The sequence below is a fragment of the Elephantulus edwardii genome, unplaced genomic scaffold (assembly GCF_000299155.1).
Source record: "Elephantulus edwardii isolate Elephantulus edwardi_28Jun2011 unplaced genomic scaffold, EleEdw1.0 scaffold00446, whole genome shotgun sequence".
NCBI classification, from domain to species: Eukaryota; Metazoa; Chordata; class Mammalia; order Macroscelidea; family Macroscelididae; genus Elephantulus; species Elephantulus edwardii.
In genome coordinates, this window is record NW_006400196.1 from 54,801 (window position 1) to 82,005 (window position 27,205).

The window sequence follows — 27,205 nt, forward strand, 5'->3', positions numbered from 1 at the left end:
GTCCCTTCACCCTACCAAGCATAATGTCCCTCTCCAAGGACCGGTCTCTCCTTACAACATGTCCAAAGTATGTTAGATGGAGCCTTAGAATCCTTGCCTCCAAGAAGCCACCCGGTTTGACCCTTTCCAGGATGAATCTGTTTGTTTTCCTTGCAGTCCATGGTACCCTCAATACTCTTCTCCAGCACCACAGCTCAAAGACATCAATTATCCTTCTATCCTCCTTTGTCATTGTCCAACTCTATGATGCATAACAAGTGATAGCAGAGACCATGGCCTGTATCAGACACACCTTACATTATGTTAGAAAGAGAAAAGATTAAAACTATCAACAACTTCATCTTACCTCGATCCACAATTAACACTCTTGGTACCAACAGTTAGGAAATCAGGAGACGTTTTGCACTGGATAAGTCTGCAGTTAGGGACCTCTCCAAATTATTGAGGAGTAATGATGCTAGTTTGAGGTGCATCTGATTCAGGCCATGGTCTTTCCAATCACTTGCTATGGATCTGAGAGCTGGATAATGAATAAGGATGACCATTCAAAAAAGATTTGATGCCTTTGAGCTGTGATGTTGGAGAAGAGTACTGTACATCTCATGGACTGCCAAAAGAACAAACAAATATCTTGGAGAAAGTGCAGCCAGAATGTTCTTTGAAGGCAAAGATGATGAGGCTTTGCCTCACATAATTTGGGCATGTTGCTAGGAGGAGCAACATGGAAAGGGACAAAATGCTCAGAAAGGTGGAAAGGTAGCAAAGGAGAAGACCTTCAATCAGGTGGACTGACACAGTGACTGCTGCAATGGGCTTTAGCGTGTTAGGAAGTGTGAGGATAACACAGGATGTGACAGGGTTCAGATCTTTTGTTCATCGAGTAGCTATGGGTATACTTTTCTTAACAGCACCTAACGACAATACCATACTTCTCAATAAAAGTAATTATTCTAACTTCTATAATGTTTCTGTGCTGGGAAGGCCAAGACATACAGATATCTTTAAGGGATGCCAAACTTAGAGATGCACAAGGAAAGAGGGATTTTTTTCTTCAGAAGGATCACAGAGAGTTTCCCCTAGAGTTAGTAACACCCTAAAGTTACACTTCCAGCCTTTTAGACTATGAAATAATAAATTCCTGTTTTTTAAAGCCATCCATTGTGGTATCTTTGTTATAGTAGCCCTAGATAACTAAGATAGTAACCAGATTCTCCTTATTTGACCCTAAAGTCTATTGGGAGCCTAGTTTAGTTCATACGTGTATGTATCCTGTAACATTGACAAATAGTTTACATGCTGATTGTTAGGTCCTGCTGAGTGGAGTCTGACTCATAATGACCCTATGGACAACAGAATTCAACACTTCCTTCGCCATCCTCAAAATTATGCAGTCACAGCGTCAATACATCTCCTTGAGGTCTTCTTTTTTCTCTTGACCTTCTACTTTCCCAAGCATGTTGTCTTTCTTTGGGGACTAGCTTCTCCTGGTAACAAGCCTCGAAGAAACATTCTGTCTGTACTTCTTCTAATACAAATTTATTTATTCTTTTGGCATTTCACACATATTCACTACTTTTAGCCAACACTAATGAAAAGACATCAGTCCTTCTTCAGTTTTCTTTATTCACCGTCCAACTCTCACATGCATATGAGGGGATTGAATATGTGATGACTTGGATCAGATGCACCTTAGTCTTCAAAGTGACATCCTTGTCCTTTCCTAATACAATATGCCATTTGATTTCTTGCCTGCTGCATCCATAGGCATTGATTGTGGATTCAAATAAAATTAAATGCTCGACAACTTCAGTCTTTTTTCTGTTTCTCCTGATGTTGCTTCCTGGCCCAGTTGTGAGGGTTTTTGTTTTCTTTATATTGATGTGTGATCAACAGCACCACAAAGTGGTTGTTTTACAGAAACAGAAATTAATTGGTTTTTAAAATTTATTATTAATTTCAGTGAAAATTTACAGAAACTTTGGATTTCCATTAATTCATTCATTGTTGCACTTTTCTCCCCTCCCAATTCTCCCCACCTCCAGTACACTACCCTCTTGGAAAAGCAAAAGAAAAATTGTTTCATTGTTTTACAATCCTTCCCCCCAGGTCCACTCCACTATGAAGCCTTCACTCTGGACTCCCGTCATGACAAAAATACCTAATGACATATCCCTTTTAAATAGTTTTCTCCCTCATCTGTTTCAATGCAATATACATTATTATACCCATCTTTCTCAGTCTCCCCCCAACCCCGAGGTCAATCCTGTTTTACAACAGTGGCACCATGCAGTCCTTTTGTGACTGAGATACTTCACTCAGCATAACATCCTCCAGGGTCACCCATTTTGAATAATATTGCATAAGTTCCTTGGTTTTCAATGCAGTGTAGTATTCCTTTGTGTGACTATACCACAGCTTCTCTATCCATTCGTTTGTTGATAGGCACTTAGGTTGTTTCCAACTCCTTCCTATTGTGAACAAAGCCACAATAAACATGGCTGTATATCTTCTTGGGTGGCAGTTATGGTCTCTTTGGGTTATATTCCCAGTAGTGGAATTGCTGGGTCAAATGGTATCTCTATTTGCAACTTTTTGAGAAAGCACCATACTGACTTCCACAGTGGTTGCACCATTTTACACTCCCACCAACAGTGAATAAGGATTCCAGAAACAGAAATTAATTGTTTTAGTTCTGAGTGTTGGTAGTCCAACTTAAAGGTATTGGTAGTGGTTGTTGTTATGTACTGTCAAGTCGCTTGCGACTCATAGCGACCCTACGTACAATAGCTCTAAACTCTGCTCTGTCCTGGGGTATTGATTAGGGCCATGTTCTCTTTCAAGGTTATAGGAGGAAGATCCTCTCTTGACTTGCACTCATTACAGCAATTGAAAGAATCTGATATGAGGGCGTTTCCTTGCCTAGAGTCAGAATCATCGTCTTTGGTAATCTGTTGGCCCTAAGACTCAATACATTACTGTCAAATGAGATAATTGTCAATGAAAAAACTAGACTCTAAAAGAAACATTTTTTTCCAAAGCAAGCAAGAGATAGACTTTAGTTTCAACTACTCCCTGATTCCATAGTACAGTTACTTGCCAAAAAGTATAGAAAAATCAATTTGATTTCATTTTCTGTAGTCATAGTGAAGCATAAATTACCTTCGTTTATGTAGTCATGCAGATTTTATTTTTAGACACGCAGAATTTATAAAAATACCACCGATGAAGCAACACTTGTTTTTCTATTAATTTTATTGTAGTTTCTAGTTCAAACACCTTTGGTTAGCAGCAGTTAGTAGATCAGGAGACTTGCTTTGGGCAAGTCGGCTGTCAGGGTACTCTTCAAAATACTGAGGACTAATGATGTCTGTTTGAAGACCAAGGTGCGCCTGATTCAGGCCATGGTCTTTTCAACCTCTTGCTATACATCTGAGAGCTTGACAATGAATAAGGACTACAGAAGAAGAATTGATACTTTTAATTATGGTGTTGGAGAAGAGCACTGAATATCCCTTTGGTTGACAAAAAAACCAAACAGATACGTCTTGGGCAAAAGAAGCTCCTTAGAGGCAAGCATGGCGTGACTTTCGCTCACTTATTTTGAACATGTTGCTAGGAGAGGCTATTCTTTGGAAAGGGACATCATGCTTGGAAAAGGTGGAGTGTCAGAGAAAGAGGAAACTCTCTAAAGAAGTAGATTGACATAGTGACTGTAGCAATATGGTCAGTGTATTAGAGATGACCAAGACACAAGATAGACACAGGATTTAGGTCTGTTGTTTATTTGATCGCTGTAAATCGCACTTGACTCAACGGCACCTAACAAGAAGTTAAAAATCACGAAGGGATAATAGAGAAGGGTGGAAGGTCAATTAAAAAAAGGGGGAAAACCTAACAAAACCAAACAAAATAAAAAAGCAAAAGAAAAAAAGAAGGAAAAGGAGAGCCTTGTCAGAAGTGGGATTCGAACCCACGCCTCCAGGGGAGACTGCGACCTGAACGCAGCGCCTTAGACCGCTCGGCCATCCTGACACACGCTGAAGTCGTCTTTCTACTATTGCTTAAGAGCTTTCATACATTATTATCGTGTATGTTAATATTGTAGCTTATTCACGATTTCAAACAAATTTAGAACGTTCCTTGTATCTTTTCTCAATATAGAAAAGAAAATTTTTTTCTACAACACTTTTCTATTTCCTACTTTCTAACCATTTTTAAACCTTAAGCCTTTTCACTTCTCTTCTTTAGACGGAGTCTAAAACGGAGTCGAGCAGATCTTCCTTCCTTTGGACCTTCAACTGGTTTACCCAGTGCAGCAATGCGTGTGCCGCTAATCATTGAGCGGGGGAGGGAGGAAGAAGTTAGACAAGACGGCGGAGGAAAATACTCGAGCTGAACGAAGTTTAGATTTCCAGCTGGACGTTGGATTCTGCTTTTGGCAATCATTGGTCTTTGCATTTTGGGGTCTTGTGCCCTTTGCTGGCGATATTGACTTAGTATTCCGTATAAAAAGGAATAAAGAGGCAAATCTGTGAAATAGTGAAAATTTCATCTGTTTTAGGATCATAGAAAATAATCTTTAAAAAAAAAAAAATTTCAGAGAAAAACTTTTCTTTCTCTCATATAGACTATTTCAAAGCTTAAAGGCGGAAGCGTTGGTGGTATAGTGGTGAGCATAGCTGCCTTCCAAGCAGTTGACCCGGGTTCGATTCCCGGCCAACGCAAGAGAGTCTTTTGAAACTACTGGGCCTGACAATATCGGCTTTCTACCTATTTATTATTATTGCCTGTTGTCCAACACTAGCAAATACAGGGATACATTTATTTTTTTCCCCCTCCACTTGCTTTCATACTCACATTTTGGTTGAATTATAGATTTCTTTTCCCTTAAACTTTCAACTCTTGAGAAACCTTTGTGGATCACTTGGATTCAAGGATCCCGTGCTTGAAGCTGGGCCTCCAAAGGGGCTCTAGTGTCTACATGGGATTTTTATAGTAGTTTGGAGCCACAGGTTCCCGTAGAGCAACTGAAACGTCACCATCGCCATCGAGGATGAACAGCATTATTTTTGAAGAAGAGGTAACGTCCTAACTTGATAAGTTCTCTTAGTGTAAATACATATCAAATTTTGGAGACGAAGCATGAAAATAGAAAATAGGTAATATTTTTATATTAATCACACGCTGCAGTAATAATATCTTGGATAAATCGAGTTACTCAATTTATCATGAAAAATATATTGTTATTAGTTACTTTTTAAAGTTAGATATCAGACATTTAAAATAGTATCGAAACTTACTATTATAAAAAAAAACACTACCTTCCATCGAGAACACTTTAAAGATCCTCCGGCAGTTTATCTTTCTAGGTTATAGTTTTGGCAACGCTTTCACCGCCTTCCTCGTTAGTATAGTGGTGAGTATCCCCGCCTGTCACGCGGGAGACCGGGGTTCGATTCCCCGACGGGGAGGGTTATAAACCTTTTTCTTCATCACATTTTAAATGTTTTCATTAGACACCGATTTAAAAATTATTCTCAAATAACCAAAGTGACATGTTCTTTTTTAAAAAAAATTCTGTCCCTTCTTATCTGTATTCTGGGTTGTAAAAGAGGATTTTTTTTGCACCTGTTTGAGTCTGTTCACAAATTAGACAAATCACAAGCACAAGTGCTAAGTTGTACATTGTTTTGCATTCGGTTGTTATTGTTAAGTGCCATCGAGCCTAGTACGACTCATAGCGATCCTATGAACAAAAGATCTGAACCCTGTTCTATCCTGTGCCATCCTCATACTTTCAGACACAAAAGAGCCCAACCGTATCAATCCACCTGGTTGAGGGTCTTCCTCTTCTTCGTTGACCCTCCACCCTTCCCAGCATCATGCCTTTCTCAAAGGAATAGCCCTTTCCTAGCAACATGCCCAAAGTATGTAAGGCGAAGCCTCAATATTCCTGCTACCAAAGAACACTCCGACTGAACCCTCTCCAAGACTTACTTGTTCTTTTTGCCGTCTTTGGGATGTTGAGTGCTTTTCTTCAACAACACAGGTCAAAGACATCAGTTCTTCTGTCAGCCTTATTCATTGTCCAGCTCTCATAGCAAGTGATCGGAAGCACTAAAGCCTGAATCAGACTCACCTTAATCCTCAAACTGACATTATTACTTTTCAATAATTTGGAGAGGTCCCTAACTGCAGAATTTCCATCAATCTCCTTATTTTCTGACTACTGGTGCCAAGAGTGTTGATTGTGGTTCCTAGAAAGATGAAGCTGTTGACAGTTTAAATTTCCTCTCCATCCACCATGATGTTGCTTATCAGTCAAGTGGCAAGAATCTTTGTTGACATTAAGATGCAATCCATACCGAAGGCTTCATTCCTTGATCTTCTACAAGTGCTTCAAGTCTTCCTCACTTTCAGCAAGCAAGGTTGTGCCTTCTGCATAACGCAGGTTATTGATGAGTTTTCCTCCAATCCTGATGCCACAATCTACTTCAAAGAGTTCAGCTTCTCGGATAATTTACTCGGCATACAGATTAAATAGGTATGCAGAGAGAATACAGTGCTGTCACACTCCCTTCTCAACTTGTCATGATCCACACAGTCAAATACTTTTGGATAATCAATAAAGCACAAATAGGCATTTTCTGGTGTTTACTTTCAGCCAGGATCCATCTGACATCAGCAGTGATATCCCTGGTGCCTCTTCTAAGTCCTGCTTGAACTTCTTGCAGTTCTCTGCCTATATACTGTTCTATCCGTTTTTGAAAGATCTTCAGCAGTATTTTGCCTGCATGCGATATTAATGATATTGTTGTGTAGTTTCCACATTCAATTGAATCACCTTTCTTGACAATAGTTAACAAGCAAGTGACAAAAAAGTATATGTATTTTGGTCTTGATTGTCAATTAAAGGCACTGGATAATTAAAATGGAAACTGATTTTATACCTGATTTCCCTACTGAATATTTTGTACCTCTGAATTTCTCATTTACACTTTTTCTTATTGCTGTCTGTCACACTGAAGGCTCACAAGGTGCCTTTGCTCTTGCAAGTTACTTGCAGCAGTGGCTAGTCTTAGTTTATACTCTTCCCATTTCTATGCTCATGTGTGAGAATTTGTGAAACAACTTCTTTCACAATGGCTGATAAGGATTAAACAACTTTTTTTTTTTAAATTTAAAAAAAAAGTCTATTCCAAGTACAGAGAAATGAGTACTGCTCGGCATTTGGTGGGTCTTTTGGGTTGTTTTTTTTTTTTTTTGCATTGTGTGTGAGTTTATTGGTTTTTTGTTTTGTTTTTTTTTTTTTTTGCATTGTGTGTGAGTTTATTGGTTTTTTGTTTTTTGTTTTTGTTTTTAAAGAAACCAGTATAAAATAAAATTTTATATAAAAACATGCCTCTGGAAATTCTACGAACTTTGATAAATGTTGATAGTTGTAGAGGGGAGTTTATTGTTTTTAAAATGAAAGTTTGTATCCCTTTATTTCTTGAATGCTTTGTTTTCTCATCCTTTAATAAGATTTTCATTAATATTTGTCCAGAGTTTAAAATTGTTATATGTAGAAAGCTACATCACTATTATACAAACATAAACTTCTTTTTCATTTTACTTAGAGAGTTTTTGATATTTTGAAGTTCCTATACTGTATGTAGTAAAATATTTGCCTGCTAGTTTCTTTATAAATTTTTTTACTGTCCCAAGATTAGATCTATTTTAACCTCTTTTTTTTCTTATCGTGATTATTTTGTTTGATTTTTGATGATTTTGTTTTGCATTGTCTTTTCAATACTTTTGGAATTCTTATTTTTTTTTGGAATTATTTTTTTAAAGTATAGAATGAGACTTGCTTATGTAACTATTTCTGCTTTAATTCCTCTGGTTGTCAGTTGAATTTATCAAATAATCCATCCCTAAGCCATTAATTTGGAGTGAAATAATTGCTGGATACTTTGTCTATATGCTTGCATAACTGGGTTGTAGTTGTTGATCTAATCCCACCAAAAGTAGTTTCTGAGTTCTGTGTGGACATTGCAAATGATTATCAAACCTGAAAGAACAGTGTGCAATGGAAGGAGCAGCTGGCGTCAAAACTGGTTAAAAAGCTGGAGAGTCAAGGTATGTCTGGCCACTCCCTCACTCAGATCACACATTAATTAACATCATTTCCCCTGAAATAAAACAGATTCCAATACTACTATTACTACTACTGTCATTTTATATTTACTTGTATTTATTTTGCATTTTACTTCTGAAAAATTATTTTACTACTTTTATTTTATTTTTACTACTTTAATTATCAATCAGGAACTGGTGGTCAGGTCTTTACATTTAAAAATTAGCTGGACCCTGACTAAGTCTCCAGTTTGGAGGCTTCTGTGTGAAGCAGTTGGATTCTGGAGGGTAGGTAGGTTATTTTGATTTAATTGAAAGTTGAGTATGAACTGTTTGGTCATTTTTTTATGTCATTAACAATTGAGTGTAAGCTGATTGGTCATTCAGATCAGCTGTGAGCTAGAAGCCTCTTGTTTAAATCAGTCAGGACCTGGTAGGTCCTTTGTATATAAAATGTCATTGAGCCTGAGGGTCACAGGCCCTGCAGCCTAGTGTTAATTGTTTTAGGGAGAACATTGTTCTAAGTGATACAGCACTTATCTGTTAGTTTGCTGTACTGAGATAACTTGAGGTTGCTGTGATACTGAACACTGGTGTGTCAAATAACATAAAGATGACCCATGCTGGACAGGGTTTGGTAGAGCTCCCAGATTAAGACAGACTTGAAAGTCATATTGGCATCTATTCCTTAAATAACAGGTCTTTGAAAAACCATGAACACTAAAGAAATGACAATAGTTATAAAACAGGGTTCAGATCTTTTGCTCATAGGGTCATTATTAGTTGCATTTGACTCTATAGCACCTAACAACAACTAAAAACAAATCATTATTTTATAATATGGCAAATCTTTCTATTTCCAAGTTACTAATTTTTTATAAAATGCTGTTATTTTGTTTGATATATCTATCATTAGCTAGATGATGACAACTGGGGTTCTGATTCTACATTGTCTTATTTCTTCCTTAATAAGTTAAGCATCATTAGGTAACTTGTCATCTCAATAAGTAGAATATTTCCCCTAATATGATGTTTATAATGTTGAATCCTTTGTCATTTTCTAGCAAACTAACAGTATGCTGTTAAATTTTTAACCCTTTAAAATATTGTCTGAAAGATTTATATGTCTGTTATTTCTGTTACCGACTGAATCATAAATCATTTATTGAAATGACATATTAATCTAATGATAATTAGATTCAATTTGTCCATTCAACCTGGATGTTGACAACACAGTGTGGTGGTGAAACACATAGGCTTCTGTTGTTATGCTTTCCATTTGAACCTTTGGTTCTCTTTGTCTTCATTTCCTTATCTGTAGAGGGGACCAGTAACCATCATTATCGTTCTCAAATTAGTTATTATACATTTATAATTATGTCTGGCAATAAACTAGTATTAATTACACTTTTATTACTAAAACAATGTTGTTGATACTGTGGTTGGAAAATACACGAAGTTAGATTGAAGGACCCCCGAACCGCTGGTCCTGTTCTGTCCCGAGTGGACGGCGAAGACCCAAGACTCCAAGACACCGGCTTGATGCAACAGCAAGAGATAAGAGGTTTATTGCGGAGCTCCGGGCTGACTCTTATCTCTGGCAAGAGATAAAGGAGCCGACCCAGAGCAGACAAAGTCGGGTTTTTTTATACACTTTAGGGGGATACAACTGAGTATCAGCTTCTCATTGGGTGATGAAAGCACAATTTGAATTCATTGGTTCAGTGTTCGCTCAGGGTTTACACAGCATTGTTGCACGTAGCACTTGCGGCAGTCACGTAGCACATGTAGCAGTTAGATAGATCTTTAACTATAGGGTGGTGTCATAAATTCTTAAGTATACAGTGAGTTCAAACTCTAGGGCAGTGGAAAAGCACAAGATACATTGGTTATCAGTCGGGAAACAAAGGCACATGGGTTATCAGTTGAGAAACAATCTTTGCTTGTTAGCTCTGCCTTTCTGCTAGCTATTCTTGAAATACTGTTGCCCTGGATACCTGGGTGTGGGGCTTTAAAAATTAACTTAGCTGAGAACTATAGAAACTTGAGTTTAATTCAGCTGAGAACTATAGGGACTATTTTAATTTCAATCTTTTCAAGATAAAATGTCATAACATGGAGAGGGAATCCAACAGGGATGAGAGAAGGTCCACCTGTACTTCAGCCAATATGAGGCTTTTCCTATAGTCTCATCTACTGCACAGTGTCCATCCTGTCACAGGAGGGCCATCAGTGACGGCAGATGCCATAGCACCAGACTGTACCTTCAATGGGACCACTCTTAACACCAATGCCTGCTTTCTCAGTACTGGTTGTCCGTGTAGGTGCAGTTCTCACAAGCTGCACAAGCAAGGATGATTCCAGGTAAAGAGCTCTGGTGGCCATTGGCTAAGCACTAAGCCAAAAGGTAAAATGTTCAAAGCCCGTAAGCACTCTCCTGGAATAAGATGGTACTGTAAAGATTTCAGCCTTGGAAACCTATGAAACCATTATACTCTCTCCTATAAGGTCACTATGAGTTGGGATCAAGGCCATAGCCATCATTTTGGCTTTACAAGCTGGTAGTGAGTGGACACTGGACACTTATAGAGCTTAAGCTACCCTGTCCTCAGACATTAGGTCTAGGTATACAGGGGCTTAGATCCAGGAACTACAGTAGTCTGGTCTGAATTGTATCTGTACTTTGGGAAGTGTTCAGGGGCTTTCCTGGAATAGACCACCTGGAGTTCTTTACAGCCAGCAAAGATATGGGTGATGACCTAGGCTCTTCAGAAAGAACCCAAAGCAGAGCCCAGGAAGTGATTCTTTTATCCAAGAGTTGATTGTATGACACTGTTTAGTAGGATAATCACCAGCTATACATTTCCCTCAATGTAACAGAGCAATCTGCACGCCATGATTTTTTTAAAAAAATTATTCAATAGAAAATGTTGTTTAATATGTCTGCTAAACATTGATGTTTGAGCATTTTTCATTTTCCCAAGTGCACGTCTGAAACCTTGAACATTCTATAATTTTGATATGTTATATTTTTATGCTATTCAACTCTTCTTCCCCATCTCCCGTTGACTACTCTTTGGTTTACTAATTATTTAAAGTGTATTTTTAATAAAAATTTCCAAGTTAATGACATCTTTAAAAAGTTTTTTTTAGTTGATTCTGAGTTAGATTCCTTTATGTTTAAAGATTGTGTTCTATATAATACAACTATCATGATGTATCTTGATGCTTGTTTTACGGTATAGCATATAGTCAATTTTCATAAATGTTCTCTATGTACTTGAGAATGATGTGCAAGTAAGCAATGTATATATTCAGGTTATTAAGCCTTTATGGTTTCCAAATAATGTCCCTCATCTCTTGGGTTATCTTTTCATTTTGTTGATAATGTCCCATGATGTACAATGGGACCTATGAATGCACAGGAAATACCTACACAGGCTTTCAAGAAGAACAAAACAAAAACAAGCTTTAAGAAGAAAATCAAAATAGATTATAATTACAACAAAGCACTATATAAAACCAGTGAGGGCAATGTTAGGTATTCATGAAAATAATTTTTTAAAACTTTTCCCATCAACAAACGAATGGAATACTATACTGCATTGAAAAATAAGGAACGAACTCATGCAATATTGTTCAAAACGGGTGATCCTGGAGGACATTATGTTGAGTGAAATATCTCAGTCACAAAAGGACAAATACTGCACGGTGCCACTGCTGTAAAATGGACTGACATCGGGGTTGGGGTGAGACTGAGAAAAACTGGATAAACTGTGTATACTGCATTGAAACAGATGAGGGAGAGAACAATTTAAAAATGATATATGATAGGGTATTATGGTTATCACAAGAGTCCACAATTAAGGTTGTATAGTGGAGTGTACTCAGGGCTGGGGGATTGGGGAGGTGTGGGGGGGATTGTATACCAATGAAGGAATTTTTCTTTTACTTTCCAAAGAGAGGAGTGAACGGGGGCGGGGGGAGGGCTGGACAGGGAAAAAAGTGCAACAATGAATTAATGGAAATCTAAAATCTCTGTAAATGTTCATTAAAATGAATAAAATAAAATTTAAAAAAAGAAAAACATTTTTAAAAACTTTTAAAAAGACTGCCTTCTGCCATTTTTACATTTTATCCCCCCTGTGGGACTGTTTATAATTGTTATTCTTGTTTATAATTGTTAACACAACCTATGTATGCACAGTTGAAATCTAGTATGAAATTTAGGTTAAAAATGAAATGCCGCACATTATTTCTTAAAATAAAATACTTGCACACTCATGTTTATTGCTGCATCATTCACAATAGCAAAGAGATGGAAGCAAACCAAGTACCTATCAACAAATGAATGGATAGAAAAACTATGACACATCCACACAATGGAATACTATGTAGCATTGAAAAACAGTGAAATAGTAAAATATTACACCAATTGGGGGAGGTTTGAGGATATTATGCTAAGTGAAATATCTCAGTCACAAAAGGACAAACACTGCATAACACTGTTGTTATAAAATAGGACAGAGATGGGGACTTGGGGAGAAAATGGAGAGTAGATAGATAATGAACACTGCATTAGAACAGATACAGGGAAAAACTGTCCGAAAGGAACACATGATTACACATAATTATATGTATGAAAATAATCTGGAACAAAGGATGCATTGGGAGGTGGTTTGGGGAAGGTGGAAGCTGGGGGTGGTGGTGGAGAAAATGTGAAACAATGAATAAAAAAAATTAAAAGTAAAGTACTCTGTTGTAATGAGAAGACTTAATGTCACATTGTTCTAAAATGTCTTTAAGCTTTTTTTAAAAAAGATAGAGAGTAAATCCTAGTGCACGTTTAAATAGTAAAAACTATGAAAGTTAATTCATTTTTTATGAGTACATTAGAAAATGACTTTTGGAAAAAAAATGAGCTTTTAATAAATGTCATTGAGTTTAAGGAGCCTGCAATGACTTGTACGCTTTTCAGACCATTTGTTTTCAGTGATTATAAATAAACTTTCATAACATCACATTATATCACACATCACAGCACAACAACATAACATAACAACATTCGTAACATCATTTTTCCTTTTATGGTCTTAACCAACATTTGTTTCTCTTACAGTTCGGGAGGCTAGAAGACCAAATTCAAGTGCCAGCTGTAGTGAAAGGCATTCTCTCTTTTTTTTTTAGTTTGTATATAGTAATTCATATACATTGTGTTTCATTCATGCACATTGTGAAAGATTAAACAATCTTTCATTTGTATTGTGTTTCATATAATCATTCATATATATTGTATTTTAGATAGTTAAATACTATTGATCTACGCCTATCTTATTACCCTATCTTTTTTTAGTCCCTGTTCCTTCACTCCTACCCCCTTCTGGCCATTAAACTCTGCTATCTTAGGGATTTCTACCCTTCTCCTTTCTCTACCCCCATTTGAACATTTATCCACATTAGCTATCTATTTTTCTTTTTCTTTTTTTACAATAGTGGTTTTAGGCAGTATTTCTCCTTGTGAGACAGAGTACACTCAGCCTAATACTCTCTAGACTCTTCCATGTTATATAGTATTTTACAAAATCATTGCTCCTAAGTGCTGCATAGCATCCCATTGGGTACCACAATTTCTTAATCTATTCGTTTGTGTATGAGTATTTGGGTTGTGTCCATATTCCTGCTATTGTGACTAATGAGGCTATGAACATAGGTATAGTATTCTCTGTTCACGTATCACAGTTTCTTCAGGGTATATTCCTTGTAGTTGCCATAGTTGGGTCACATAGAATTTCTATGTTAAACTTTTTGAGGAAATGCCAAACTGCCTCTTCCAGTGGTTGTATCTTTTACAATCCCATCAATTTCCCCACATTCTGTCCAACATTTATTGCTTGCTGTTGTGTTAAACTTTGCTACCGAGGTGAGATAGTATCTCCTTGTGGTTTTGAGTTGCATCTCCCTGATTGCCAGTGATTTTGAGCATTTCATCATGTATCTGTTGGCCCTTTGTATGTCTTCCTCTGTGAAAAGTCTTTTCATGTCTCTTTTCCATTTTGTTGTTGGGTTAGTCCTTTTCTTGTGGAGTCTGAGGTTCTGTAAACTTTTGTCATGAGACTTTTGTCTGAGATTTCATTGCTAAATGTTTTTCCCCCAGCCGGTAGGCTTCCTTTTCACCCTATTGGAAACAGTTTTTGATGCAGAAAAGGACTTATTTTTAGAAGGTTCCATTCGTCTGTTTTACCTGCTTCTGGTCGTGCGGCATTCTCCCTCTTGATTCTGCAGGATCGGCCTGTAGCGTCTGTAGGCTTAGACTTCACTGGGAGCTCTCCAAAACCATTGTTATCTAGGGCGTATACTTACTTATAAAGTTCTATACATTGTTTTTCACACCGGATCTTTGCCATTTCCTTTTCCCACCCCTCCCTCCACCCATCAAATTGTGCGACTCTATGATTAACATCCTCCCCAGCCCCCCCACCCCCATCCGCACTCCTCTGCTACCACCTTCCGGGGCTTGGATTCTCATGCTCCTTCTACAGTAATGGTCTTACACAGTATTTGTCCTCATGGGACTCAGTCAGTTCACTCAGGTAAGGCTCTCCAGTCCCTCTCAAGTTAGGTAGTGATTTACAAAATCATTACTCCTGCGTGCTGCATAGTATCCATAAAATCTTTTTTAAAAAGTAAAAACCATAATCTTATTTTATAAGTCATTTTAGGGGAAACAATCATACATATCTATGTTTGTGTGTTATTGGCTTTTTTATTTCACTGAACATGAGTGAACTGTTTCACATGTGCAGAAAAGAAAAAGGGGGTTTTATGTGAAGGCTCTAAAGTGCCAGGAAATTTGTCAGTTGTAGAAGATGAAGATGGCTTCTTGTGTGTGCCTGGGTGCCAGTAAAGAACTGGATGTGTTAGATGGGTTGGGTTTGACTAGGGTGGAGATGGTGTGACTCAGGAAGCCTGTGGCTGGTCAACAGCTTCTGAACAGAGAGAATAGCTAAACTGAACCATCTGAGGGCCCTGGAGCCTGGGGAATTGAGAAGTTTAGAGCCTTCTGGGTACACTGACGAGGATCCCTGAGGTTGATGATGGTGGATGATATTGGAATGGATGGTGATATTTGTCTTGTGAATATTTGACCACAATATGGCGGACACAAAAGAATTTCATAGGAAAAAAGTATGTTCAAGGGCCTGTGGAAGAAGTTCAAGCTGCTCTGAAGGAATTGACAAAAAAAAAAAAAAAAGGCCCCAGGAATTGACAGTATATCAATTGACTTATTTCAACAGATTCTGCCCTGGATGCGCTCACCAAGTTGTACCAAGAAATCTGGAGGACAGCCTCCTGGTCAACTGACTGGAAGAGATCCATACTTATTCCATTCCCAAGAAAAGGGACCCTCCAGAGTGTGGAAATCATCAAACAATATCATTAATATCACTTGCAAGCAAGATGCTGCTGAAAATTATCCAAAACCAACTGGAATAGCACATCAGCAGAGAACTTCCAGAAGTGCAGGATAGGTTTAGAAGAGTCTGCGCTACTAAGGATATTATAGCTAATGGTAGATGAATCTTGGCTGAAACAGAGATTACCAGAGGTATGTCTATCTGTGTTTCATTGACTATACAAGGACATTTGATTGTGTGGATCACACAAACGGTGGCTGACTCTGAGAAGAATGGGGATCCCAGAACACTTGATTGTTTTTATGCAAAACCTATACTTGGACCAGGAGTTAGTCCTCAGAACAGAGCAAGGAAACGGGTGCATCCTATCTCCATACCTTTCCAAGCTATATACAGAACAAATCATCCAGGAAGCTGGGATCTATGAGGAGGAATGTGGCATCAGGATTGGAGGAAGACTCATCAACAATCTGCATTATGCAAATGACAAAACCCTGCTTGCTACTGAGGAAGACCTGAAGTGCTTGCTGCAGAAGGTCAAGAACTGCAGCCTTAAATATGAACTGAAGCTCAGCATCAAGAAAACAAAGATTCTCACCACTGGGCCAATTGGCAGCCTCATCATAGAAGGAGAAAAGATTGAGATTGTTCACAGTTTTAGTTTGCTTGCTCCACAATCAACATTCATAGTACAAGCAGCCAGGAAATCAAAAGATGAATTGCATTGGGAGAGTCTGCTGTCAGGGACCTCTCCAGAGTAATGAAGAGTAACGATGTCAGTCTGGAGACTAAGCTGCATCTAATTCAGGCCATCTCCTTTACAATTACTTGCTATGCATCAGAAAACTGGACAATGACTAGGGATGATAGAAGGACAATTGATGCCTTTGAGGCGTTGTGCTGGAGAAGAGTATTGAGAATACCATGGACTGCTAGGAGAACAAACAGGTTGGACCTAGAGAAGGTGAAACCAGGCTGCTCCTTGGAGGCAAGGATTCTGAAGCTCCATCTGACATATCTTGGGCATGTTGCAAGGAGGGACTAGTCAATGGAGAGGGATGTCATGCTTGGGAGGATGGAGGGACAGTGCAGGAGAGGAAGACCCTGGATGAGGTGGATTGACCCAGTGACTGGGGTAATGGGGGTAGTTGTGTCAGAGACAATAAGGTTGGCACAGGATAGGGTAGGGTTCAGAGCTGACGTAGCGTTGCAAACGACTTGACGGCACGTTATAACAACATGTTAGAGTGAAAAATCCGTAAGTCATAGTCATTTACAAACTGTGTCTAGATGCCTAATGTATTCGCAGAAGTCGTTCAAAACAGCTGGAGTTGACGATTAATTTCGCTTATGAGGTTCTCTTACACCCTACATTTTTCTACACTTACTTGAATATAAGATAGAATATTTTATTTGCATAATAATACACTTAATATGAGTCAGTACTCACACTTGTACAAACTTAATATGAGCCAATATTTACACATGAATACATACATATATAGTAAAAAACTTATTTTTACAAAATAATTTACTGACACACATCTATGAGCAAAACCAACTGAACTCCGGAGACCACAGAGAGCGTCCATTCTGGGGGCCCCTTCCTTCATTCATCCTCTTCTCCCCTTTTCTCGGCTAGTGTGAGTAAAAGTCAAGTCCTGTCTCTAACGTAAGAAGCTGCTAGTGGGGCGGGGCGGTGGGGAAACGGCCTCTTGCGAGACTACGGAGCGCGGCGTGGTGAATGGAAAGCAACTGCCAGCTCCGCCGGTTTGTGCGGTCAACTTCCATTAACTCTAATCCGCCAATGCGGTTCGCAGCCACTGCCTTTCGGAACCCGAGAGCGCGCTGACTCGCTCTTCAGTGAACTAACTTGACAGAGGAAGCTGTTGGCACCTGTCTCTGTGGCGCAATCGGTTAGCGCGTTCGGCTGTTAACCGAAAGGTTGGTGGTTCGAGCCCACCCAGGGACGGGGCAGTAATTTTTCTGAAGTTTAAAACAATTGGTACCAAGGCCACACGGTTATCACTCTCCCCCTCCTTTTAACCACTGGGAACACTAGCCGCTCACTCCAGTACTTACTATTTCAGTTCACAAGCTGCGGGGTTTGGTTTTTTGTTTTGTTTTGTTGTTTTTTTGTGTGTGTGTGTTTTGTTTGTGTTTGTTTTCTAGGGGAAAAAACAGCCGGGGAGCTGTTGTGGACTCCTGGCGGTGCTGCATCGGGTTTCCGAGGTGGTAAATGCCGAAGGGAGGCGTCTGCCTAGCTTTCTCCCGCCGAGCCGCTGGAGGGTAACTTAGTTGTAAAAATTTCAGCTACGAAATTTTAGTTTTAGAACCTTGCATCATGAAACAGGCTTTAAGATTTCCCTATTGAAGTAATAAATTAGAAGACCGACGTTTTAGTCGTTTCTACAATATCATTCTTGGAAGGTTTGCCTTCTTTATTTTATGAATAAGCACCTTTCTCCCCAGCCTCGTGGTTGCTGTCTCACTTCCTCTTTATTTCCTCTGGGCTTAACTGTAGTAATTACTTAGCCAGCCTCGCTGGTTTGCTGTCTTCTATTCTCTCTGATCCCTTTTACATGTGGTTGGTTGCCAAAGAGCTGGAAAATGCAAACCAGATCGCTCCTTCCTCTGCTTAAAATTTCTCAATAGCTTCCAGGATCTGGCACAATCTCCTTGACTTGAAAGGCAGTTTCCTAACTATCTCCTGAACTCTCTTCTCTCCTTCATAGACATTTCCCCCCCCCCCTTTTTTTTTCTCTTTTTTTTCAATAGACATTTTAAATCCCAGCAGAACTAAAGTGCTTTTATGAATTTTTTTTAAATTTACTTTTATCTGGTTACTTTTAGTGGCTTTTCTTTTGTGATCACACCACTAACTGAGAATCTCTCCAGCCTTTTCTCTCTCACCATTTATCTGTTTTCTCAGTAGACTAAAAAGTCCTCGAGGGAATGACAGAGTTCATCGTGATGAACAGCATTTAGACTCAAACTTGGTACATTACAGGTACTAAAAAATGCCAGTTGAATGTCCAGTGTTTCCAAATTTCTTAGTCTAGCATCTGAATCTTAGCCAATCTTTATACACCAAGCTGTTCCTGTACCTCTACCTAGGCACTTGCCTCTAGCATTTTGCTTGACTGAGACTTATTTAACCCATTTCCTAAAACCAAATCTAACCCCTTTTCATCTAGTCCAAACTCAAAATAACCTAGGATAGAGCAGAACTGGCCCTGAGGTACTGCCATATATATCTTCCTAGAGCAGCAGCCAAGCACTTCATCACTGTACCACCAGGGATACTTTACCATCTTCTAAACCCATCCCAGTTTCTATCCAGTACTTCATGCCATCTCAAAACCCTCAAACTCATTGCCATCCATGTAGAACTGCCTCACATCTGACCACCCATCCTGTTCCTAAAGCTGTAAATTGCATAGGAAGAGATTGGTTATCTGTTCTCATAGACTCATTTAGTGGATCCAAATAGGTCAAGGCACATGACCTTTAGAACAGCAGTGCAACTGCCTACAGACTAGGCCAGCAGAGTGCTCTTTTTGTCCCATCTTCACCCATAAAAATTCCCCTTCAACCAATTTTCTTGGTTAAAATTATAGACCTTTTTGTTAGCAGCCCAGCACTTACCACTTGTGCCACCAAAGATTCTTTGTTTCAGCAGGATTTGGAAAGCAAGCTGCCTAAATCTAATAGTTGTGGGGAGATGGCTCCTTAGAGAAAGTTTTCTCATAAACTCAGACAAATTTCTGACAGTTTCAGGCCATGGGAAGGAAAAAGAATTTAATTATTCATGTTTCATCACTACAATTTTCCCGTTTTCTCTCTGAGAGTAGCGCATAAATTCTTTGAAACATTTTATTAAAGTCCAGACATGTTCTGCTTAAAGTTCATAGAACATAAAGAGAAAGCTACAAATTTCCTGCCATCAGCCGTGATTGCTGGTCTCCCCCTATCCCACTGTAATTGACCCACTGAGATATTGACAGTTAATGTAATTTAACCCAATTCAGTTCAGTGCATTTAGTATTAATGACCCAACATTTAATGACTGACGGGAACAAAGCATAGGCTCAAGTTAAATATTGAAGCAGAAAATGGAATTTTATAATCCCTGCTCCTCTTCTCACTAATTCTCATTATACTGGGGGTTTGTTTTTGTTTCTTAAGAAAGAAGGGTCTATCCCAGAGGTGAATGGTTCGAATCCACCAGATGCTCTGCCGAGGAAGGAGGGACAGTCTCCTCCTGTACCGGTCAGATCTGATTTGATGGTACACTCACACAAAAATAATAAAATTTTTTTAAAAAAAAGAAAGAAAGAAAGGAGGGTCTTCTGGCTGTGTCCATTCCTTCCTGTGCAGTTGTAGTTTATACTTTTTTGTCATACTTTTTCAGTTCATAAACTGAAATACATCCTATGTTCATGTAATTTAACCTGAGAAAGCAATGCTTTGGATGCCTGTTTTGTTTTGTCCTGTAAATTCCTCTTCCAATGCCTCCTTCCACCTTGCCCTCAATCCCTGACCTTTTTCTACCCACAGCTTTTTAATGAATGTCATGAGGGTCATTAAAAAGTTTCCTCATTATATTCTGAGATCATTATTCCCTTGCCTGCAGAGATTCCCTTGAAAATGTCATTCTACATCAGTTCTATTATTTCCCATTACCTCATCCAGATGTAAGAAAGACAGCCTTATCTCTGGACCTGAGGAGACCTCCCTGGTCCATTCTGGACTACCCTCTCCTTTCTTTGGGAGCCCTCTCACTGATTTTGCTGTTTCCCTTGGACTCCAGCAGTCTCCACATTGTGACTGGAAAGAGAGTTGGGGTCGATTGAAGGCAACCAGCCCTGGAATAGCAGATGTGGACCAACTGTGCTTCTGTCCCTGCCTTAGCCATGACATTACTTATCCATTTATTTTTGGAAAAATAGTTACATGCATAAACATTCACCATCAGGAGCTCATGTTGTTGTTTTGCTATGAAATGATGCTTGAGACAGAGAAAGTCTCTCTGTGGCTCTGACTCTTCAATTCTTGGGAAAGCGGCTACTCACTGGAGCACACTACGGTTTGTATTTAAAGGTCACAGGCCCTTTCTTCCATGGGAGACCAGGAGGAAACAGAAGGCTGGGTGAGGGGCTCTCAGACTTAGCTCTGATGTGTATTTCTCCTGCTGCATTCAGATATGGCCATTGTTGGAGCCAATGAGGTTGTGAATATATAGAGATACTATTACCACTGCTGATAATTACTCTATACAATGAAAAGTCACTTGTCTGAGGGCTCTAGCTCCATTTCAATTTGTGGTTTCATCAGTCTCAGACTGAGCTTCCGCACAGAGAGATACAGGCCCGTGTCCACTGCAAACAGCAGAGCCATCAGTAGACAGAAGGCGATTTGATGCCAAGGAGGAAAGAAGGGTGAGATGGATGGAATTGCAACACCTGGTGGGAGAGGCAGAGAGATGAGATTAATGAGACTTAAGGCAAAAATTTGGCAAAACCAGTAAGAATACCAGTGAGGCGCTTTCCGAACACCTGCCAAGAGATGGGTTCTTGGAATCTGTGGGGAAGGTCTTTATTTCTTCCTGTTCACCACTGACTTCGGATCTTTCTGCTACCTGAACAGAGCACAATGCATCGAACATTTAGCAAACGCTTCTTGTTTTGTGAAAGGGTGTTACAGGGAGAATTGAACTGAGGAGTGCTGAGAGTTGAACTTGAATTGAACAAGTTGAGTTGTAGCTGGGACTTGTGTAAAATTATGGAAGTTGCTAAAGCTTAAGTTTGTGTAAGAACATTATTTCTCCATTTAGTAATGTTCTTTTGTGTCTCAGAGTTATGTTGTTTTGTTTTCATCCCACGTTGCTCAATATACCTGAAGAAAATCCCCCAAAAGTGAATAATTTGCTACTTGAAGTCAAAAAAGAAATGTATTTTGTTTTAAGCTGAGGCCCAGTAACTAACTAATAACACAAAAGAGAAAGAAGCAGGGTTTTATTAATCTTCATATTCCCTAATATTAATATTGTCAATTTAAATTAGTCTTTCTTTGCTGTTATCTATAAACTGGTAACATAAAGTGTGCTTCCACCTTTGGTTTCTTTAAAGTTTCATTTTTGATATAATTTCCCAAATTACAAATTTTCATTCCATTTCAAATTTATCAAAAAAGTAACTAGAAAACGACCCAGATTCACTAAGTAAACACATTTTGCTTCATTACTTATGCACTTTCTTGAGTCATTTGAGGATATTTTTCCATTGAAATTGTAATGACATAACATTGTTTTGTTAAATGCGTGGAAGTTGTGTGTCTGTTTTATTACATTAACCAAAACAGTAATCTCAAAGCTTCCTCTGCTCTGACTCATGGTAATTTATGTATCACAGAACACAACTCCTCCAGAGGGTTTTCTTGCCTATAATCTCTGCAGAAGCAGGCCCTTCTTTCTCATAGCAGTTTGATGGGTTTAGACCACAAACACGGACGTTAAAGGGCAAGTACAAACCACTTGTGCCATCCAGGCCATAATTGGGTCGTGAAATTAGTTACAGACAGGGAACAGGCTTAGTGATGAGGAATGCAATGTGAACCCACCAAACAGATGGGCAATCTTCAGACTCTACGTAAAACAACAGGGAGAATCAGTTAAAAAAAAAAGAATCTGTTACAAACAGAAGTCTGTGAAACCAGGGAGTTAGGATATTTCTAGTTTCAGAAACTAGAGGTATTTTCTATATGATGTAACGGAATTTACAATTCTATCATAAGGTACCGGTGCTAGTTCAATTTCTTCATTTTACTTTAAGGTAAAGATACAGACTTTGAAGTGTGTGTGTGTGTAAGAGAGAGATAGATAAACTGTATCTGTAAAATAGTAATACCCAGCTCATAATATTGTTGTGAGGGGCATGATCTTCAAACTAGGTGTATGTAAAGAAGCATTCAGCACAATGACCAGAGCATTAAAAGTGGCCAATAAATAACAGCTTGTCTTAGTTACAGACAATCTAAATTACAATGAAATATCTTTTTATGCAAATTATAGTATTGTTTTGTTTAAGTCTCAAAGTTGCATATCTATTTACCTGTCTTACACCACCCTCCAAAAAACAAACACAAAAATCAAAGGGGAGGAAATTCTCCACCAAATCCAAAAATGAGAAACTGAACTTCAGAGAGACCAAGTGGCCCACCCACAGTTACACAGTCCTACAATCTGGGTTATAGGCCTGTTTGTGAAGCTGTGAGAAGTTCCTTCCAGTTTGATTCCTAGAATGGCCTTTGAGCTGAGCCCGAGTCGTAGTGGCCCTCCAATGTGTTTCTGAGGCTGTAAATCTTTTAGGGAGGAGGTTGCTCATCTTAGTCTGGTTGAGCTGCCAGTGGATTTGAACTGCTGAACTCTTGGTTAGCAGTCCAACACACTATAGGGCATTTTGATGATATCCAGGGTGTAGTTTAAGTGGGATGAATAAGAACAGATGTGTGTATGGAGGAAGAAATGTGGCTTTTCCCTTTGCTGTCACTGAGTGAATGGTTTACTTAAAAAATGAGATGAAACCTAACAGGCTCAAATCTATCCAGGAATCAAAGATTTTCAGTGTCTGTGCTGACAACTAGGAGAAAATCCCACACATATTAGTTTGGAGCTCTCCCACCTCTCACCCTCTAGTATGAGCACAAGGTTCAATACACAAAACATCTGGACTCTAGGGCTGCACATCTCTTACCTTTAACAGTGATGTTTAGAGATACCGAAGAAACATTTTTATTCCCAATAAGGCCCCTGCAGAAGTAAGTGCCACTGTGGCTGTATGTTGCTTTTGGAATGTGGAACATGGTATTCTGATGAGAGAACTTCCTGCCTGTGCCATTTTGGAGATATGTGACTTTATGCACAGGTTTATTTTTCCAGGTGTGGCACCTCAGCTCAATTCTCTCCCCTTCCTGGAACTCTGACTTAACGGCCTGGAGTACCAGCCAATCTGAAAGACACAGTGTCAGCTCTCAGCACAGCACTCTCGTGAGGCAAACTCTCCCTCTTCATGCCTCCCCCTCTCATCCTGAGGAACACAGGAAGTCACACTCGAAGCCATTTCTACATAGCTTGCTTTGGGGAAAAAGATAGCCAAGCCCTGAAAGATAACTCAAATTACAAGACAGTCTGTCAAATGGAGAACATGTGTAGATACATATGTGACCCAAACATGAAAGTTATCATGGAAGCTCCATGGACATGCTTAGCTTTAATGTGAATGTTAAAGGTAAAAGGAGCTTGAATTTATATAATGAATGAATGACAGTTTTGGATTTGCAGTGGAGCTCTTGTATTCTAGTGGTAAGAAGCCATGCTGCAATCCTGCCTCTAAAAACCCACCAGATGATCAGCCATGGGTCAGTTCTGACTCTGGCATACACAACAACAACACAGTAGGTTTTAGGTGAGAGGAAACGTTCATTTTTGAAAATGATTCATACCATCAGAGTTTCAGAAAGGACCAGGATATTGAAAGAGGACTTGGAGGCACAAGAATGGCTGCAGAAATTGTGGCATAATTCAAAGTAGGAAATGATTCCTAGCTGGCCCTTGAGCAGATTTTTAGCAGGCTGTGTGTAAATTGTGTGGCGGGAGCTTGTCCCTCTTTCTCTCTCTATGGAGTTACTGGTGGGTGCAGGCCACCACAGAGGCCCCACATTTGAGTTAGAAGCTCAACTCCCTGCCTACCAGGGCTCCAGAGCTCCCTAACTGTGGCATGTTGTTTGTTGTTATTTATCCTCAAGTCAGAATCTACTCATAGCTGACTCAGAGAGAACAACCGTTTTACCATGAGATAGGCTTCGTAGTGGCTTTGAGGGAACCTTCTTTTTCAGTCTGCCCTGGCATGGATTCAGTAAATGTCCATGTGTGTGCAGGCTGGAGATCAGCCTTAGAGGCTCAATTCCATGGACCTTGCTATAGTAGGGTATTCTTCCCCTCCAGGCTTGTTTCACCTGTACACATTGTACAAATGGGCCATCAGGGGAAACAATCAAGCTTGCCAGGTGACAGGTACCTGCCTCCATAGTATAATTTAGGGAAACTAAGAAAGACCCCTGCCTAAAAATTACTTCCACTATCTGTCCCTGATTATCAGATTCTGTCAACAATGCACAGAACTTCCATTCTAGAATTAATATATAGCTTGGACATGTATACCATCGAGCATCACGTTACTAATTTATGCTAAAGTATTAAGTGCCTTTTTCAGAGTGATGCAACCAGAAGAGTAAATATGGCACTGAGTAATTTGGAAAATAGCTTAGGGTGTTATATGTTTGAGAAGAGAGAAAGAAATTGAAGTCTTGAAAAAAGATTAATTAATTTATTCAATAAATATTTATTGAGCCTTGACCTTCAGATAGCCTCATTCATATTGTACACATTTTATGTGATTGGTAATTCTTGGATTTGTGCAATACAGTTATTTCCTATCTATGAATTGAATTTCTGCTTTGTAAATAAGACTACAACTCTGCTACCTTTCAGTGATACCGCAGATACTCTCACCTTAACCCCAGGGAACATCATCTTATAGCTTTTCCCAAGTTCTTGAGCACCTCTTGCTCTACCCATTCTTGATTTCCCTCTTGCCCTTCATTGACTCACCAGCATAAACTTTCAATTTCACGGGGTCACTGAGTGTGGAAAGGCCTGTCTTGCACCGGTACTCTCCACTGTCTGTAGTCTTTGCAGAAGCAATGAAGTAGCTGGAGGTCTCAACTGAGGTGGCATTGTCATTGTGCCACCACTGTGTAGAATTTTCCCCAGGGAGGTAGGTCCCCTGACACTTTAGAGTCACTTTGTCCTGCTGGAGCAATCTGTACCAGGGAGGGTCGAGGGAAACCACAGCCTTTGAAGGATCTGCTGAGGAGCCAAGAAAAATTTGGGTAAAGTTGAGGGGATAAGCAGGTCTTTAACTGGTGTTCTCAGGGATAATCTAAGTCAGAATGAGTCAGAATGAGTGTCTTAGACTGAATCTGTGACTCTGTCTCAGAACTTAGAGGAAGCTGGAAGACACTTGGCTGAACTTACTCTGAACCCAGAAGAAAATCAGTCCAAGAAGCAGAGGGACAAGCCCCACTGTGTTGGGGAACTGCCCTGCCAACCTTAAATCAGCATTTTCCCATGCAATGGACATTTTCCAATATGTTGTGTCTATTGCATTCTAAAATCCAAACAAAAATACCAAACCTTAAATCCATTATTATCAAGTCGGTATTGACTTGGAACAATTTTGTAGGATAGAGCAGAAGTGCCTCATAGGATTTCTAAGGCAGTGAATCTTTATGGGAGCAGAATGCCATTCATTCTCCGCAGTGGTTCGAACTTGTCGACCTTTCAGTTAGCAGCCAAACACTTAGCCACTGTGAGACCAGGGCTCTTTTGCCTCTATATGTCTCAATTCATCCGAAACCAGGAAGCAAACTCACCAGCCTCCAGATCAGCTGAAACTGTAGAGAGAGAGAGAGGGGAAAAAAGAAAAAAAGTAAACTGAATACTGAGTTTACATGGTGAGCAGGGCAATTGAAGTGTGAAGTGAATTCAAATTTCCCTCCCAACACTGTCAGAGCCCAGTGCTCCCAAGAATCAATATATTTAAAGTGGACACTTCTATTTTCCTCTACTCTCCAATGTCCATGCCTCCTGCCCCACTGACCACCTCTGCCCTTACTTTCAACACTGTTCTTTTATTCCTTGCTCTCTGCTCAGACTAGCAAATGAAGGGTCCAAGTTAAACTTCCCTGAATCAAGTCACAGGAACAATCTCAACTCAAGGCCCCTGGAAAAATAGAGGTTAAAAGTTGCAGTAAGGGAGTTCTGGAATGGTGGAGGGAATGGAAGGGACAGAGCTGATGGACACTGAGTTTAGACTCTTCAATTTACAAGAGCCAGGTGGTGCCAGTGGTTTGTGGGAAGCTGCCAGGAAACCCTGTGGAGTTGTTCTACTCTAATATGACTCAAAGGCAGCTAATAACAACTTCAATTTACAGATAAGGAAAATGACTAAGACCTCTCGATTATGCCAAATCAAATTCCGAGTTCCTATTTCTCTCTTCCAGCTGGCTTTCCTTTGGAGCTAAAGAGCTAAATCCAAGGGTTCTAGATGTGTGAGCAGTCTCATCCCTTCTTGGGAATCCCATCCCTGACCTGAGAAGAGGTCTCTGCTGAAGCCAGGGCACCATGACCTTCTCCCCCAGCCAGAGAGACTCTGACTTACCTACAAGTAGCAGAGCTGTTGGTGGCAGCAGCTGCCACATGTTGTAGCATTAGAGTGAATAAGTCACTACAGCTGTCTGCAGCCCTGAAGGGCTCTGGTCAACTAGAAAAGAGGAAGTAAACAAAGTAAACAGCCTCCCACCCCCAGCCCATTAAAGACTAGGTTCCTTTTCCGGGAACACCAACTGATTCCTCAATCTGAATTCTGACAAGTGAGGCCCATGACACTGCAGGAAAGAGGAGGAAAGGGTCTAGAAACTGTGGCAGGCCCGCTTCATTTTGTTGCATATAAGTCTAGAGGTAAGCGTATGAGTACTTGGCAGGCTTTATCCATCTATCAGGACATATATGTTTGTCCCTGCCTCCTGGGTTTGGATTTACTCAGCGCTAG

At 39.6% G+C, this 27,205-nt stretch overlaps 1 protein-coding gene and 4 non-coding genes across 5 annotated transcripts; 3 read left to right on the plus strand and 2 right to left on the minus strand.

The window, feature by feature from the left end:
• Positions 1 to 3,949: 3,949 nt before the first annotated feature.
• TRNAL-CAG lies at positions 3,950 to 4,032 on the minus strand. The gene has a single exon. It is a non-coding gene; the product is annotated as a tRNA-Leu (tRNA).
• Positions 4,033 to 4,652: 620 nt separating this feature from the next.
• TRNAG-UCC lies at positions 4,653 to 4,724 on the plus strand. Its single transcript has one exon. It is a non-coding gene; the product is annotated as a tRNA-Gly (tRNA).
• A 675-nt stretch (positions 4,725 to 5,399) lies between these two features.
• TRNAD-GUC lies at positions 5,400 to 5,471 on the plus strand. The gene has a single exon. It is a non-coding gene; the product is annotated as a tRNA-Asp (tRNA).
• Positions 5,472 to 17,431: 11,960 nt separating this feature from the next.
• Positions 17,432 to 17,505, plus strand: TRNAN-GUU. Its single transcript has one exon. It is a non-coding gene; the product is annotated as a tRNA-Asn (tRNA).
• A 3,317-nt stretch (positions 17,506 to 20,822) lies between these two features.
• Positions 20,823 to 26,933, minus strand: LOC102875796 (low affinity immunoglobulin gamma Fc region receptor III-like). Its single transcript, XM_006902753.1, has 5 exons — positions 26,816 to 26,933; positions 26,028 to 26,048; positions 25,204 to 25,461; positions 23,288 to 23,542; positions 20,823 to 20,998 (listed from the first exon to the last, which is right to left on the minus strand). The coding sequence occupies exons 1-5, from the start codon at positions 26,853 to 26,855 to the stop codon at positions 20,823 to 20,825; spliced, it is 750 nt and encodes a 249-aa protein (XP_006902815.1). The 5' UTR covers positions 26,856 to 26,933.
• Positions 26,934 to 27,205: the final 272 nt, after the last annotated feature.

Excerpts from the sequence above, each read along its gene's own strand:
- LOC102875796 (XM_006902753.1), bottom strand. The coding sequence starts at position 26,855 with ATGTGGCAGCTGCTGCCACCAACAGCTCTGCTACTTGTAG. Across the intron at positions 23,543-25,203 it reads GAAATTGAAAGTTTATGCTG|ATTGGCTGGTACTCCAGGCC; the intron begins GTGAGTCAATGA and ends TGTGTCTTTCAG. Across the intron at positions 20,999-23,287 it reads TCTAAACATCACTGTTAAAG|GTGTTGCAATTCCATCCATC; the intron begins GTAAGAGATGTG and ends CTCTCCCACCAG.